The following is a 15,012-nucleotide window of genomic DNA, read 5'->3' on the forward strand; positions in this document are numbered from 1 at the left end:
AAGAAAAGTAAGGTACTTAACACTTTTCCTCTCACCTTCTCTTTATCCTTCTCTCAGGTTCCTTCTTGAGCTTCAGAAGGGTTTTCCAGTTGCCCAAAACTTCCCGTTGCTGTCGAGTTGATTCTGACTCAAAGCAACCCTATAGGACAGAATAGAACTTCCCCACAGGGTTTCTAAGGAGTGGCTGGTGGATTCAATCTGCTAACCTTTTGGTTAGCAGCTGAGCTCTTAACCACTGTGCCACCAGAGTTCCCTTATTTGTATAGTCCCACCTAATTACTTGGGTGACAGTTACTAGACCAGGGCAAGAAAGGCCACATAAAAGCTATCCATCTCACCGTAGTGTTACCTTAAATTTCATCTACTTTGCAGGACAAGGCAGTTAGTAGAGCACATATCATCACCAAAGGATATTTTGTAAATTTACAAATCTGTCATTGTTTCACTTTTTTATCATGGATTTCTTCTTGTAGTTTTCTAATGCCATCTGTATGCATTCTTCACAAGCTTTATTGACAGGCATTTGATAACTTTGTCAAGGTTTCAGTAATCTTAAAGTTGAACACTTAAGAATTGAACAGAATTGAGCAGCCTGATATTCATTTTCTTAGTGCAAATTTTTTAAATGTGCTATTTATTTATCTGAATTTTAAAAAAATTATACCGTATGTCATTTACAATTGCTGAACACACCACTAAAAGCCTGTGTCTGCATCTCATCTAAGAGATTAAATCAAGCCATGTAGAAAATAATGTATTTGAAAAGGACAATATTTTTGTGAACATCTTTACTTTTATTGTCTGGTTAATTGTTGACTAAATTTCCCCCCAGGCTGTGAAAATGCAATAAGAAATAATGCAGTGAGTGTATCAGGAAAGATTATGACTTGCTTTGAAAGTGTTCATTGCTTGTTATGTTTTAAGAAAATAAAGTAGTGCTTTATAACACTGCTAAACACAATTCTCACATCCACCCTACAACCTCTCTTTTTTCTTGAGATATAATTTATGTACAGTAAAATGTACAACTTTAAAGCGTTCGATTCAGTGGCTGTTGACACATATGTAAACCTCACCCAAAGCGAGATTCAGAACATTTACTTTGCCACAAAAAGTTCCCTTACGCCTCTTTGTAGAGACTTTCTTGCTCAGAGGGAACCACCGTAATGATTTCTGTCTTCATAGATTTTTTTTTTTTTGCCTATTCTTGGCAAAAGGTCATGCAAAAGTATGTACTCTTTTGGTGTCTGGCTTCTTACACACAGCATGATGTCTGTGAGATTCATCCATGTGGTTGTCTATCAGTAATTCATTTGTTTTTATCACTAGATAGTTGATAGACATTTAGGTTGTTTCCAGTTTCTGGCTTTTATAAATAAAGTGGTTGTGAACCTTTCATGTAAGCCTTTTGGTGGATATATATTTTCATTTCTTTCAGATAAATACTTAAAAATAGAATTACGGGGTCATGAGGTAGCTGTATGTTTAACTTGAAAAGAAATTGCCAAACAGTTCTCCAAATTTGTACCATTTAACACTCCTAGAACAATGTGTGAGAGTTCCAGTTGCTCCACATACTTGTCAACATTTGCTATTGTCAGTCTTTTGATTTTAACCTTTGTAATGAGCGTAAAATGGTATCACATTGTGGTTTTAATTTGCGTTTTTCTAATGACCCATGATGTTGAGCATCTTTACATGTGTGTATTGGTTGCTTATCTTTTTTGTGAAATTTCTGTTCAAATCTTTTACCCATTATTTTATTGGATTATTTGTCTGTTTTTGTTGATTTGTAGGAGTTTCTTTTTATATATCCCAGAAATGAATCTGTTGTCAAATATATCTATTGGAAATATTTTCCCCAGTCTATTGCTTTTTTTTATTGCTTGCTTTTTTATTTTTTATATGGCTTGCCTCTTCATTTTATTAATGGTATTTTTTTAATGATGAGGAATTTTTAATTTTGATAGTCCTAATTTTTTGTTTATAGTTAGTACTTTTTTGCATCTTGTTATAGAAATAGTTGCCTACCTCAAGGTTGCAAAAAATGGTCTTATTTATATTTTTTGTAAGTACTATCTGGTTATAGCTTTTATGTTAGGCCTCTGATCCATTTTTATTTAATTTTGTGTGTAGAATAATAAATGACTGAATTTTATATTTTTTCCCTATAAATACCCAGTTTTTATGGCGCCACTTTTTAAAACACCTATTCTTTCCCCATTGATTTTATTAGACATCTTTGTTGAAAATCGTCAGACAATTTATATGTGCGTCTATTTCTGAACTCTATTCTGTTCCATTGATCTATATTTCTATTCTTAGACCAATACCACACTTTCTGATTATTGTAGCTTTATAATAAGTTTTGAAATTGGGTCATGAAAGACCTCCAAATTTTGCTCTTTTCTGTCAAGTTTGATTTGGCTATTCTAGGTCCATTGTTTCTCTTTCTCAGTTTTAGGATCAGTTTATCAATTTCTTAAAAAAAAAAAATACTGCAATTTTGATTTCCCTTCTTTCTTATATCATGGAGACCATCTTGCAACATATTGAAAAAGCTTTTTATTTCATTTAATCAACAAGTATTTATTGAGCACATACTCTCTTCTGGAGATTGTTCAAGTCTGGTGATATAACAATGAGCAAACTGTCAAAGACCCCAGCTTCATATTAGGGGAAGACAGGTAACAGATAAATAAAAACACGTTTCAGTGCTATGGACAAAAATGGAAGGGGGCGAGGTGTTTGAAAGTGACTGGTGTAAGTAGGGAGACAGACCATTTTAAACAGGGACGTCAGGGAAAGCATCTATAGTTATGTGACATTTGAACAGAGACCTGAAAACATTAAAGGAGTGAGCCATACTGGTATCTAGAGACACAGCATTAATGGCAGAGGGAACAGCAAGCCCAAAGATCTTGAGATGGAAGTTTTTCTGCCATGTTCAAGGAGCATCAAAGGGGCTTATGTGGCTGGAGTGCAGTGAGCAAGATGGAGAGCAGTACAAGATGAGAATTCTTTGATCAATGGCATAGACTTGAGTGATAGGAGTTTTGAGCAAGAGGTAACAAAGTATTTTAAAATGATATAGTCAGCTGCTATTTACGAATGGACTTCTAACAGCCGAGAGCAGAAGCCGGGAGATGGGTCTAGAGGAGTTTGCAGTGGACCAGGCAAAAGATGACAATGACTCTTTTCCTTGATTTTTAATTTGTTCTTTACTGGTACTTAATCCATTTGGTATTTTGGTGTCATGTGCTATGTGTGCAGTTTAACAAGAACTAGACTTTCCCTTATGTAATTCTGTGTTAAAATGAAACAGTAAGTGGGGTTCTAATTTGTGGGGTTCATTTATGTTGGTAATACCTATGTCTAATTTCTTACTGTTTAATGCCTTAAGCATTGCTGGTGTTCGACTGCATTTCTTGTTTTTGAAGAATCCAAATTAGAATGTCATAAAACTTGATCACTTGATTCTCTGTGCATTGATTCTTTGATATGTTAAATGAAATAACCTCCTTCTAGTCTCATTGGAAATTCTTTTAGAGATATTAACATACACATTCAGTTCCATTTGTAGGTTAGCCTATAGCCTTGGAACAAAATGGCGGTCAGTAAATGTCATATACCATATCTTCTATATTTTTAATAAGTGATACTTTGAGATTATAACACTGTTCTTCTCCTCCTCTTTATTAGTATTATTAATTCGAGAAAATCTACCTTTCAATTAGAAATAATACAGAACCCATTGCTGATATTAGGTTAGTAGTAGATGGCAGAGGATATGTCAAACATGATCAAGCGTGGTAAATTCTATACTGCATTTTTAGATTGAATTGTAATGATCAATCCATGCCCTAATTTATTTCATTTAGTGGCACCTCATTGATATGCCATAGTGCTTTCAAGAAGTTCTAATTAAGATAATATCATGATAAGAGTGGGATCATAATTATGTTATGGGAGCAAAATTAAGATTATTTATATTGAACATTAATTTTTAGCTTTCTGTGAATATTTTTGTTAAGAAGTTCAAAATAAAACTTAACAATTAAGATCCAAACTTGAGAAAAAATGTTTTCCTTTATTATACAAACCTTGAAGATGTAACTATTTTCAGGGCCCTAAAAAACCAGCTTTTCTAGTTTAATTTTAACATTATTGCTCTCCTACTTGATATGTGGAGCATGTGGAGAAAGGAGATGCTTAAGGATTTCACAAACAAAATTAGCAGGATTTACCATCCAAACAACGTTGGGGCTAAAAGATTTCAATCTGTTACAGTGAGTGACCAGTCTCCAGGCTTGTTTCATCACCCACCTACCCAGGCGGCAAGGCCAAGTCTCCCAGAAGGAGATCTTGGAGAAGAGCCTCTCATATCACCAGCTCTAGAGGGCAGTTTGCTCAGCTGTGGCCTGGATCTGCATGGCCCCTTCAGCCTGCCGACCACGCTGGCTGTTTTTTGAAATATAGGGGCCAAGTTTATGTGCAATAATAGGCACTGAATTATCTGCCTCCTATTTTGAATTTTCTCTGTGCCATGGAAAGTGCAAAATGTGGTTGCCACTGATAAAAGGTCACCTAGGCCAGAGGAATTTCTGACAAGCGCTTGGTGCCCTGAATTTATGTATTTGAGGACACAGTTATTAACTAAAGAAGTGGAAGAAACTGGGTAAAGCACAAATAGAATATGAATGTTTCATAACACAAAGGAAATAGTCCATTTTTTACGGTTCTAAAGTAAAGAATCTTTAAGATATAGCTGGTGTTATGCTTTATATTTGTCTCTTGCTTTCTTTATTCTCTTTCTCCCTATAAAATTAGCATTCTGGGCAATTTTAAAAATGGCACTCATTTTAATAAAATAAAATAGGCCCCATTATTTCTTTCTTTACTGCCGCAGTTAATTTGGGCAGTGTCAGTCTGTTACTGTTAGAATTGCTGTTCAACCAAAAATGTATTATGATCTGCTGCACACATAAAAAAATTACATTATAATCAGAAAAACTGAGCTAAACATAATTGTGCCTATACTAGCACTCTGACAGGCAGCATCTTCTGTAACGGAGGTGATTTCCGTATTAGTGATAATTTTATTGTCTGATTTGCACTGCATTTTCCTCGCTGCCATATTGATACACAGAATGTGTCCATCTGTTCCTAGGAGGTGCAGATGCTGAACAAATCTGGTCAACTCCCTGTCCTACTCCTTAAAAAATCCTAAATAATTAGGAAATAAAAAAGATGACAAAGCCTAATTCCATTCCCCAAGGCTACCCTCTCTTACCTAACCCCCTTTAGTAGAGGTGTTATGGATTGAATTGTGTCCTCCCCAAGATATGTGTCAACTTGCCTCATCCATGATTCCCAGTGTTGCGTGATTTTCCACCATTTTGTCATCTGATGGAATTTTCCTATGTGTTGTCAGTCCTATCTCTATGACGTGCACAGGGGCTTGTATCACTAACCACCTCTTTCAATATAGGCTCCTGGATAAAGGGGCAAGAAAAACAAACAACAACACGAAGAAATCACAAAACCCACTCATCCTACAAGTTACCTTACCTGCTTTTCTGGTCCTTCCCTCCCTTTGACAATGAATGCGATGCCATTCCTCTTCAGTGTGTCATTCCTAGCATAGTAGACCATATGATTGTCCAATTCAGAATGACCAATACCAGTCCATTTCAGCTCACTAATGCCTAGGATATCGATGTTTATATGTTCCATTTCATTTTGACGACTTCCAATCTTCCTAGATTCATACTTCATATGTTCCACGTTTCGATTATTAATGGATGTTTGCTGCTGTTTCTTCTCATTTTGAGTCATGCCACATCAGCATATGAAGGTCCAGAAAATTTGACTCCATCCACGTCATGAAGGTTGACGCTTCTTTGAGGAATCAGCTCTTCCCCAGTCATATTTTGAGTGCCTTCCATCCTGAGGGGCTCATTTTCCTGCACTATATCAGGCAATATTTTGCTCCTACTCGTAAGGTTTTCACTGGCCAACTTTTTCAGAAGCAGACCGCCAGGTCCTTCTTCCTAGTCTGTTTTAGTGTGGGAGCTATGCTGAAGCCTATCTACCATGGGTGACCCTGCTGGTATTTGAAATACCAGTGGTATAGTTTCCTGCATCACAGCAATGAGCAAGCCACCACAGTACAATAAACTGACAGATGTGTGGCAAAGATTGTGAAGCCGGCGTAGAGTTGGGTAGTGTTGCATTCTGTTGTACAGAGGGTTGCTGTGAGCCTGAACCGACTCAACATCACCCAACAACAACAACTCTCCCCTTGATCTCAATATAACAACTATTTATTGAGCACCTGATATGTGCCAAGTGTTATGCAAGGCCCAGAATTCACAAAACACCTGAGGGATCTAAAACAGGTTAAAATAGCACTCAGTTCTTCAGGGAGCAAGTTGAATAATGAGCTAGGTACCCAGATATTCGAAATGAAAACCTCTGGAAATCACAGTAGGGAAAGTATTTCTGCAGTGGCATATGGTTTATGGCAAGTTCAAAGACTCTGTAGATTTTTTTGAAGCAATTTTGCTGCAGAAGATTGTTGTAGAAATCAAGATTTTAAACGAAAACAAACTGCATTCTGTTACTTTGCCATACCTTCCATACTCACAGAGTCTGAAAGAGCATCTCTCCCAGATTGTGAATTCTCCTTTATCAGAAACGAGGCAAACATCCCATGACATATGGATGCAGTCTTGGCAGTTGCAAGTGACCATTGATTTACAACCCAACTTGTTCTTGGGTACTGGTTACAAGTCAGACCTTCTCAAACCTGGAATTGCCTGTATTGGGAGTCACAGCTTTTCCTTGCTCTTGATGTGCTCAAAGAAAAATGTCTTCCACTGATGCCTTATCCATGCCTGTTCTTAAGAGAGAGAAAGCCTTTGCTGAAGTATTGCTAGTTTTAGAGGCATGAATTTCAGTGCCTAATTGCATCAGCGCAAGAAAACGTTTTCTCACCTCACTAATTACCTCTTATCTTTGTTTTAGCATTGGTAGCATTGACACGTCTTAGGTATGTAATCCTTACCAAACCAGTTGCCATGGAGTTGATTCCATAGAGTCCTTTGAGGGTTGTTAATGCAGGTTGTGGGCTTTAGAATAGGGTGGGAGATTACTTAGTTAGAATAAGAAAGGTCATGAAGAGGGGAAGGTCCAAAACTGAATCTTTATGTAAATTTCTAATGACTTCAGTTGATAATTAGAAGAAGAATGTTGAGGATAGAAGAAGTAGGCTATGGAGTTGGGTGAGTGGCTGAGTAGGTTTTGCAGTACAATTTTGGTTCAAGTTGAGTCTGGCATTGGAAGCCTCTTACTAGCTAGGATGAGGCATTGAAATTTTTCTGAAAAGCATTCATTCAACTCTGCTGAGTAGATTAAATAAGGATACCCAAGACATTTCCCACTTCAGGCTCTAAGTTAGCACACCAGCCTGGATCTATGACGCAGGAGTTAACATTTTTGTATCATAAAAGAAGGAAGACTTTGAACATTGGTTGGAGAATTAGACACAGAAAATTAAAGTATTCCTTTACCTGCATTTTAGCTTCAACAAAGCAAGATATATCTCTAATCATCTTGATGAAATATTGAGGAAAGGAACACTGAAAAGGCTCTCAGGAAAAAGAGATAAGGAGCAGAAATTGATTGGCTAGTTTACACTAATACTAACTTAAGATACACAGAATATCTTTGATGTTCAAAATGTCTTTGATGTTCTTTTTCTTTTTCATCTTGTTTAGTGAAAACATGACGTAAAAACATGACAGCTTTTAGAGGTTGACTTCAGTCTCCCATAAGATCTTAAATTCTGTACAGGCAAATTCTGTCACCACGGAGTTTCTGGAAAGCTTACTCTTGAAGCTGTGAATGTCACCTTAAGGGAAAAGTATTTGAAAAATAAATAATTAAGCAAACAAACAAATACAAACCTCCCTCTCCAGTAAGTGTTGTGACTACACAGGCACTGGGTTTGGTTTGTTGTGGTTTAAGGCAACTCATGGAGCTACAGGGTGGCTATGAGTCTGAATGGACTCCAGGGCAATAGGTTTGTTTGTTTTGTTTGTTTGTTTAAGGCAATTCATGAGTGGAATTCTTTCCCCTTTGATAAATACAACCTTTTACATTCCTCTTATACTCTCTATCTATTGTTCATTCCTCTTTCCCAGTCTTGGAAATGCTGGTGGTGTAGTGGTTAAGTGGTATGGCTGCTAACCAAAAGGTTGGCAGTTCAAATCCACCAGGCACTTCTTAGAAACTCTATGGGGCAGTTCTACTCTGTCCTGTAGGGTCACTATGAGTTGGAATTGACTTGATGGCATCGGGTTTGGTTTTTGTTTTTTTCCCAGTCTTGCTTTCTTTGTCTGTCAGGTTTGTTAGATTTATCAGCGCTGTTTAGCCCCGCAGCCTAAGAAAGTTTTCCACACTTGCCACCAACTATCCAATTTAATTACCTCAGTAAATAAACAAATGGTATTTTTCTGCTGAGTCATAGGTAGTTTTTCTTAGAAAAATCAAAGTTTCCAGTGTTTTTCTGTTTTTTTTTTTTTTCCCCTTCATTTTTTTCTCGTTGCATCTTGAGACATAAGTTTGCAGTTCAGGAGTGTGGAATCACACAGTGAGGTCGATGACCTTGTGGCGTCATCACAAGAAAAGTGCTCATGTCAGCTCTGGAGGATTCTGGAGTAGCCTGTGCACAGTGTGGAGTCCCAAGTGGTTTGCAGGTCCTCTTCACTGCAGCTCTTCATCCTTCAGGGACTTCCTCTGCTACTAATTTCCCTTGAGGTTTGAAGAAAGTAAGCCTTACTTATCTACTGTGGTGCTGGAAAGCAAATATTTTAAAAAGAACATAAAAGAGAGAAGCTTTTAGATATATATTCTCTTCCTTGTGGTACAGTTCCATTCATTGGATTGTACAGGCCTTGGTACTGAGCACTCTTGACACATCATTCCTTTTTTTGTCCAATGGTAGCTTGCAGACTACTTTTTTTTTTCCTTTGTGGTTGTGGACTAAATGTATTCCACAGCAGGTGTATCTGTAGAAGTGCTGATGCTAGGTCTGCATAAAATATTTGTAAATGATATTTTAAGCATTTTAATACATGTTCTAGCAAGTTGTGAGTCCTACAGAAGGAAGGAAAAAGGAAGAAGCTATTAAATGTGGAATTTCTATTTCCAGGAGACCTTTGAGAAGGCAAGCTTGAGTAGCAGCAGCAGTGGAGCAGCCAGCCTGAGAAGTGAGCTTTCAGAAAGTGCAGACCTGCCACCTGAAGGCTTCCAGGCACCCTGTGGTAAGGATGAAGACAGGGCCTGTGACGAAATCCTGTCAGATGATAACTTCAACCTGGAAAGTATTGAGAAAGGTACTCCCAGTGAAAAGCTGTCAGCACAGAATATACTCTCGAGGCCATTCTGTTTCAAGGTTCATTCGTCTCCTTTTTTTTTTAAATTAATATGCAGATATATATTCAGAGCTTGATGATGAGTTGGACATTTCGGATAACTCCAGTAGCTCCAGTTCAAGCCCCTTGAAAGAGTCTACATTCAGTAAGTTTTCTTTACCAGTTTGCCATTTGTGGGATTTCGGCAGATAGCGGTTTGGAAATCATACTCGTGTCAAGAAAATATCATCAAATATATAACCCAGTAGCTTGTTTTTCATTTGCAGTGCTAATCAGGGCAGGTGCAGATTTTCATCCTGACAGAACCTGAAGGCTGACCAGCACTGTGGTTTCCATTCCCTAGCTGTCAAATCTGTAGTTTCATTATTTCTCTCATCAAATGCAGGCTCTAAATGGGAGAGCCGAGATAACTAAGTTGGAGGCCGCCTGAATAATCACAGGAATAATAGAAGTGACCGTTTGAGAGTCTGTCGATGAGCTGATTAGAGGGATTAGAAGTCTGGAGAAGAAATTAGCCTTGGCATAGACTAGTTTTTGTTTAGTTTAATTTACGTAATATTAAAGGGGTAAATTATATTTAAAACCCTAAAAGAAATATTTAAATTTTTCAGAACCACGAAAATAATGTGATATGTAACTTCTGCCCATGTGCTAATCCTGACTCTTAATTTGAAATAGTAAAGAAAATTGTCACATTGGTGTATGAGAAAGAAAAGGAAGAAAAAAAAAGTGTATATATATATATAAATTTAAAGATTGTAAGGAAAGATAGGATCAAATACACTCAACAAATCTGAAACTGAAAGAGAAGTTAAAATAGAAAATGGAGAGAAAAGAATAATTTCCAAAAGAGAAAGTTGATGAAATATTAAAAAGGATAGATCGAAATACTCTGAAATAAATTTAGGTGTGACTAATTCCTTCCCCTCAATGACTATACTCTGAAAATGTTATTAAAAAAAAGGTTTAAAATCGTCTGAGGATCAAAGTAGGACCTTAAGGATTTAGATACATTCTTTGCCCCTTCCAAAAGTAGTTGCTCCGTCAAAATGGTGACTTGATACTCCAGATTTCCTGGGACAATCCCCATTTCCAACATTCTGTCTTATTTTCCCTGTAAATCCCTGCCTGCTACATAAAGTGTCTTGATTTGTGATCAGGAAAGGATAAATATTTTATAGGAAAAATATTGACGCGTATTAACATATGTAGCAAATTCTGGAAGCCGTTCCTTACTACAATGCGAAGAATTCAGAGTTGTATATCCCTGGTGGCAACGGGGGTGGCCAGTGGGAAGATGGGAAAGGACAAACTGGACCCTTCAATTTGCATGACTTATAGCTGCCTCTCGGCCAGGGCTTAGGATGACTATGATGTAGCGATTTTATTGTACTTTGTTTTATTGTATTGTTAAGAATGGAGTTTCTTTGTTTAGTGCATTTTCTTTGGAAAAAGACCCTTAAACAAACCTGTCAAGTAAATAGTAATTTGTAGCATATTTTCAGCTGATGCTTTCATAAACCAAGGCCGACTTTCCAATATGTGAAATTCTCAGACAACAGAAGTGAAGTGTTGGTCTTTTTTTTTTTTTTTTTTTCCGGAAATCAAAGAAGGAAAGAATGGAGGGAGGGAGGAAGGAAGGAAGATATTTGCAGAGGAAAAATGTAAGGTTATTCCTGTTTATTTTGTTGTTTCAGGCATTTTAAAGAGAAGTTTCAGTGCTTCAGGAGGAGAAAGGCAATCCCAAACAAGGTATGAACAGCTCGGCCTCCTTTACAGAGCTGAGCTATTGGTGTCTAAATTGAAAACTGAAGTTCCTCTGGGCCTGTGGTGGCAGAAGTGACCCTCCCAGCACTGATTATAGTTTACCAAGGAGCACACTGCACATAACACTTAGCTTGGACCTGGGTTTCAGTCGGGCTCTGCCTGTTTCTCACTTGGTGACCTCTGGCAAGTCACTTAGCCTCTCCGAGTTCAAAGGGAGACCAAGAAGGTAGGGAAGCTATGCTCCATGAGGTCATCTGGGACCCCACCTCCTCTGTCTTGTTTTTCCATGTCCCCAGGGTATTGTTCTGATCCTCATGACAAGTGTGACTCACCACACCACATCCCATCCTGGCCAGCAGGAGTTGGGAAAGTGAAATGGAAGGCACAGCCTTCCTTTTTGAAGACATGACTCACATGCTTTCTCATCATTTCTGCTCACATACTATTGACCAGAATGTAGTCATATGACCAGTAGGGAATATGTTTGGGGAATTCTATTTTAAAAGGAACCCTGGTGGCACAGTAGTTAAAGCACTTGGCTGCTAACTGACAGGTTGGTGGTTTGAACCCACCAGTCGCTCTGTGGGGGAAAGACGTGGCAGTCTGCTTCTATAAAGATGACAGCTTTGGAGACTCTGTCCTGTAGGGTTGCTATGAGTCGGAATTGACTTGACAGCAACAGGTTTGGCTTTTTTGTTGTTGTTTTTATTTTAAAAGGAAGAAGAAACTTATTTTGGGACAACTAGCTGTTTCTGAGAGCCCTGATGGTGCAGTAGTTGAGTGCCACAGCTGCTAACCAAAAGGTCAGCAGTTCAAATCCACCAGCTACTCCTTGGAAACCCTATGGGGCAGTTCTCTTCTATAGGGTCACTATGAGTCGGAATTGACTCAACTGCAAGGGGGTTTAGTAATTTCTGAGACAGCTGTCCCTTTGTGTGAGGACTAAAATGATTAGATTTAGCCTTCTGGAAGTCCCTAGTGACCTTTGTAAGAACAGCGTCAGTGGCGCAAGGTAGGGGTTGGATGGGAAAAGAAGGTTGATGGTGGTGTCTGAGGACTGATGGAAACCAGGATGGGGGCCAAGGAAGACAGGGCCTGGAAGTGGGAAGGAAGCCGAGGCAGTAGTTCATGGGGATGTTTGATGGAAAAGGGCCTCTCAGAATCAGGGTAACATTAGAGTTTTTGGGACTGGGAGGAAGAAGCCAATGGAGAGGACAGGTTAAAAAGGGAACAGTTAATGGATGGTGTACAGTCCCAGAGCGGCTTGGAACCAGAGGAGTGGGCCTGGGAAAGATGAAGGGACGAGCCTTTCTCTGAGTCTGGGGAAAGGAGATGAAAGATAAAATTAACGTAGAGAAGTAGAGTAGAGAGATACTAAAGAAGATTATACTTGGTGGCCTCTGCTTAGTATTAGGTGATGTTCGAGGTCATCAGCTGAGAGTATGAGGAGAGTGATAAACTACAAACAACCGCCAGAGAGTTGGGAAGGAAACTGGGCAGAGGCAGGCAAAAGGACTGCCAAACAGCTCTGAGGCTCAGACACCAGGCGAGGCTGGGACCTCACATCAGCCAAGGTGCCATCAGCATGCTTTGGAGCTGTTGATGACTCAGGCTTGGCGACTGGCTGCATCCCGACAGAGTGACAAAAGGTTAAGGCTGCAGGTGTGCTTCGCCAGCCAGTGCCTTTTGGATGCAAGCAAAAGAACCCGACTCTGGCTGACTGAAGCAAAAGGTGGAACTTGTTAGAAGGCTGTTGAGTGGCTCACATAATTAAAAGCCCGGTGAATCTAGGATAGGAGCCAGAGCAGCCCCTGAAGTCTGGTGAACAGGCTGTTGTGGCCAACTCGTAAGAACACTGTGCTGGAGTGGGTGAAACTGTGAGATCATTTTTTCCATTCTCATGTTGCCTTTCTTAGGATTCAAAGTTTTGAGGGAGTCACCTGGGCGTGGCTTGGATCAGAGCCTTGTTTAGTGCTATTGGGAGAGCTGAGCTCCCTGATCAACAGCCCGTTCCCATCTCTCAGGGTGCCCTTGCTGAAGGGAGCAGGATGCATGCTGGGCAACCTAGGAGGAACCATTATCTACAGCTGGGTCTGAGGGCGCCAGGAAGAACATGAGTAAAATGAATTGAGGAGCAAAGAACCTGTCCAGCAGAATCTTGAGGGATTTGATTGTAGTGACAAGTAATTTTTTTTGTTTAGTCAAAGATACAACATAACTGATAACTTTCTTCTCCAAGCGAGGATCCAGAGGCATAGTGTGGAGCCTTTCAACCTCCTAACTCTTTCCCAGTGTTTCTGGTAACAAAGCCCAAGGAAGACCTAACACAGTACATGATCTTCCAGAAAGGTCATCGGAGAAAACCTATAAGACCTCATGATTTTCTTTAGTGGGCCCAGATGCAAAGAAGCCATGGTCAAAGTAACAATGAAAGGAGAGGGGAAAGACACTGTCCAAAACTTCAAGGAGAACCAAAATAATTGACTGCAGGGACTTGGGATCTGAGTTAGAAGATCCCCCAAGGATTCACTGTTCCTCACCTCCTGACTTTCCATGACTGCTTCCCATTCCTCACCCACCTAACTTTCCATAGGCAAATGTTCCATGTGCTCGCCCCTCGAAATAATTAATATGCCCTTATAGGGTCGCTATGAGTCAGAATCCCCCACGTGCCTGTCAGTTTGTCATACTGTGGGGGCTTGTGTGTTACTGTGATGCTGGAAGCTATGCCACCGGTATTCAGATACCAGCAGGGTCACCTGTGGAGGACAGGTTTCAGCTGAGCTTCCAGACTAAGACAGACTAGGAAGAAGGACCCGGTAGTCTACTTCTGAAAACCATTAGCCAGTGAAAACCTTTTGAATAGCAGCGGAACATTGTCAGATATAGTGCTGCATGATGAGCCCCCCAGGTTGGAAGGCACTCAGAAGATGACTGGGGAAGAGTTGCTTCCTCAAAGTAGAGTCGACCTTAATGATGCGGATGGAGTAAAGCTTTCAGGACCTTCATTTGCTGATGTGGCACGACTCAAAATGAGAAGAAACAGCTGCAAACATTCATTAATAATCGGAACCTGGAATGTACGAAGTATGAATCTAGGAAAACTGGAAATCGTCAAAAATGAAATGGAATGCATAAACATTGATATCCTAGGCATTAGTAAGCTGAAATGGACTGGTACTGGCCATTTTGAATCAGACAATCATATAGTCTACTATGCTGGGAACGACAAATCGAAGAGGAATGGTGCTGCATTCATCGTCAAAAAGAATGTTTCAAGATCTCTCCTGAAGTACAATGCTGTCAGTGATAGGATAATATCCATACGCTTACAAGGAAGACCAGTTAATAACGATTATTGTTCAAATTTACGCACCAACCACTAGGGCCAAAGATGAAGAAATAGAAGATTTTTATCAGCTGCTGCAGTCTGAAATTGATCGAACTTGCAATCAAGATGCATTGATAATTACTGGCGATTGGAATGCAAAAGTTGGAAACAAGAAGGACCAGTAGTTGGAAAATATGGCCTTGGTGATAGAAACAATGCCAGAGATCGAATGATAGAATTTTGCAAGACCAATGACTTCTTCATTGCAAATACCTTCTTTCGCCAACATAAATGGCAGCCATACACATGGACCTTGCCAGATGGAACACAACAGAAATCAAATTGACTACATCTGTGGAAAGAGATGATGGAAAAGCTCAATATCATCAGTCAGAACAAGGCCAGGGGCCGACTGTGGAACAGACCATCAATTGCTCATAAGCAAGTTCAAGCTGAAACTGAAAAAAATCAGAG

General features: G+C 39.4%; 1 protein-coding gene across 12 annotated transcripts in view; it reads left to right on the forward strand.

Annotated features, from left to right (window-relative positions):
• NEK10 (NIMA related kinase 10) overlaps positions 1-15,012 on the forward strand; it is a 243,915-nt gene that overhangs the window by 177,893 nt on the left and 51,010 nt on the right. For all 12 annotated transcript variants that reach the window (XM_049870764.1, XM_049870748.1, XM_049870753.1 and 9 more), the window contains 3 exons: positions 9,218-9,401; positions 9,499-9,585; positions 11,138-11,192. In XM_049870764.1, coding sequence (XP_049726721.1) covers positions 9,218-9,401; positions 9,499-9,585; positions 11,138-11,192 — 326 coding nt within the window. The remainder of the gene's footprint in view (positions 1-9,217; positions 9,402-9,498; positions 9,586-11,137; positions 11,193-15,012) is intronic.

The sequence above is a fragment of the Elephas maximus genome, chromosome 27 (genome assembly GCF_024166365.1).
Source record: "Elephas maximus indicus isolate mEleMax1 chromosome 27, mEleMax1 primary haplotype, whole genome shotgun sequence".
Taxonomy (NCBI): Eukaryota; Metazoa; Chordata; class Mammalia; order Proboscidea; family Elephantidae; genus Elephas; species Elephas maximus.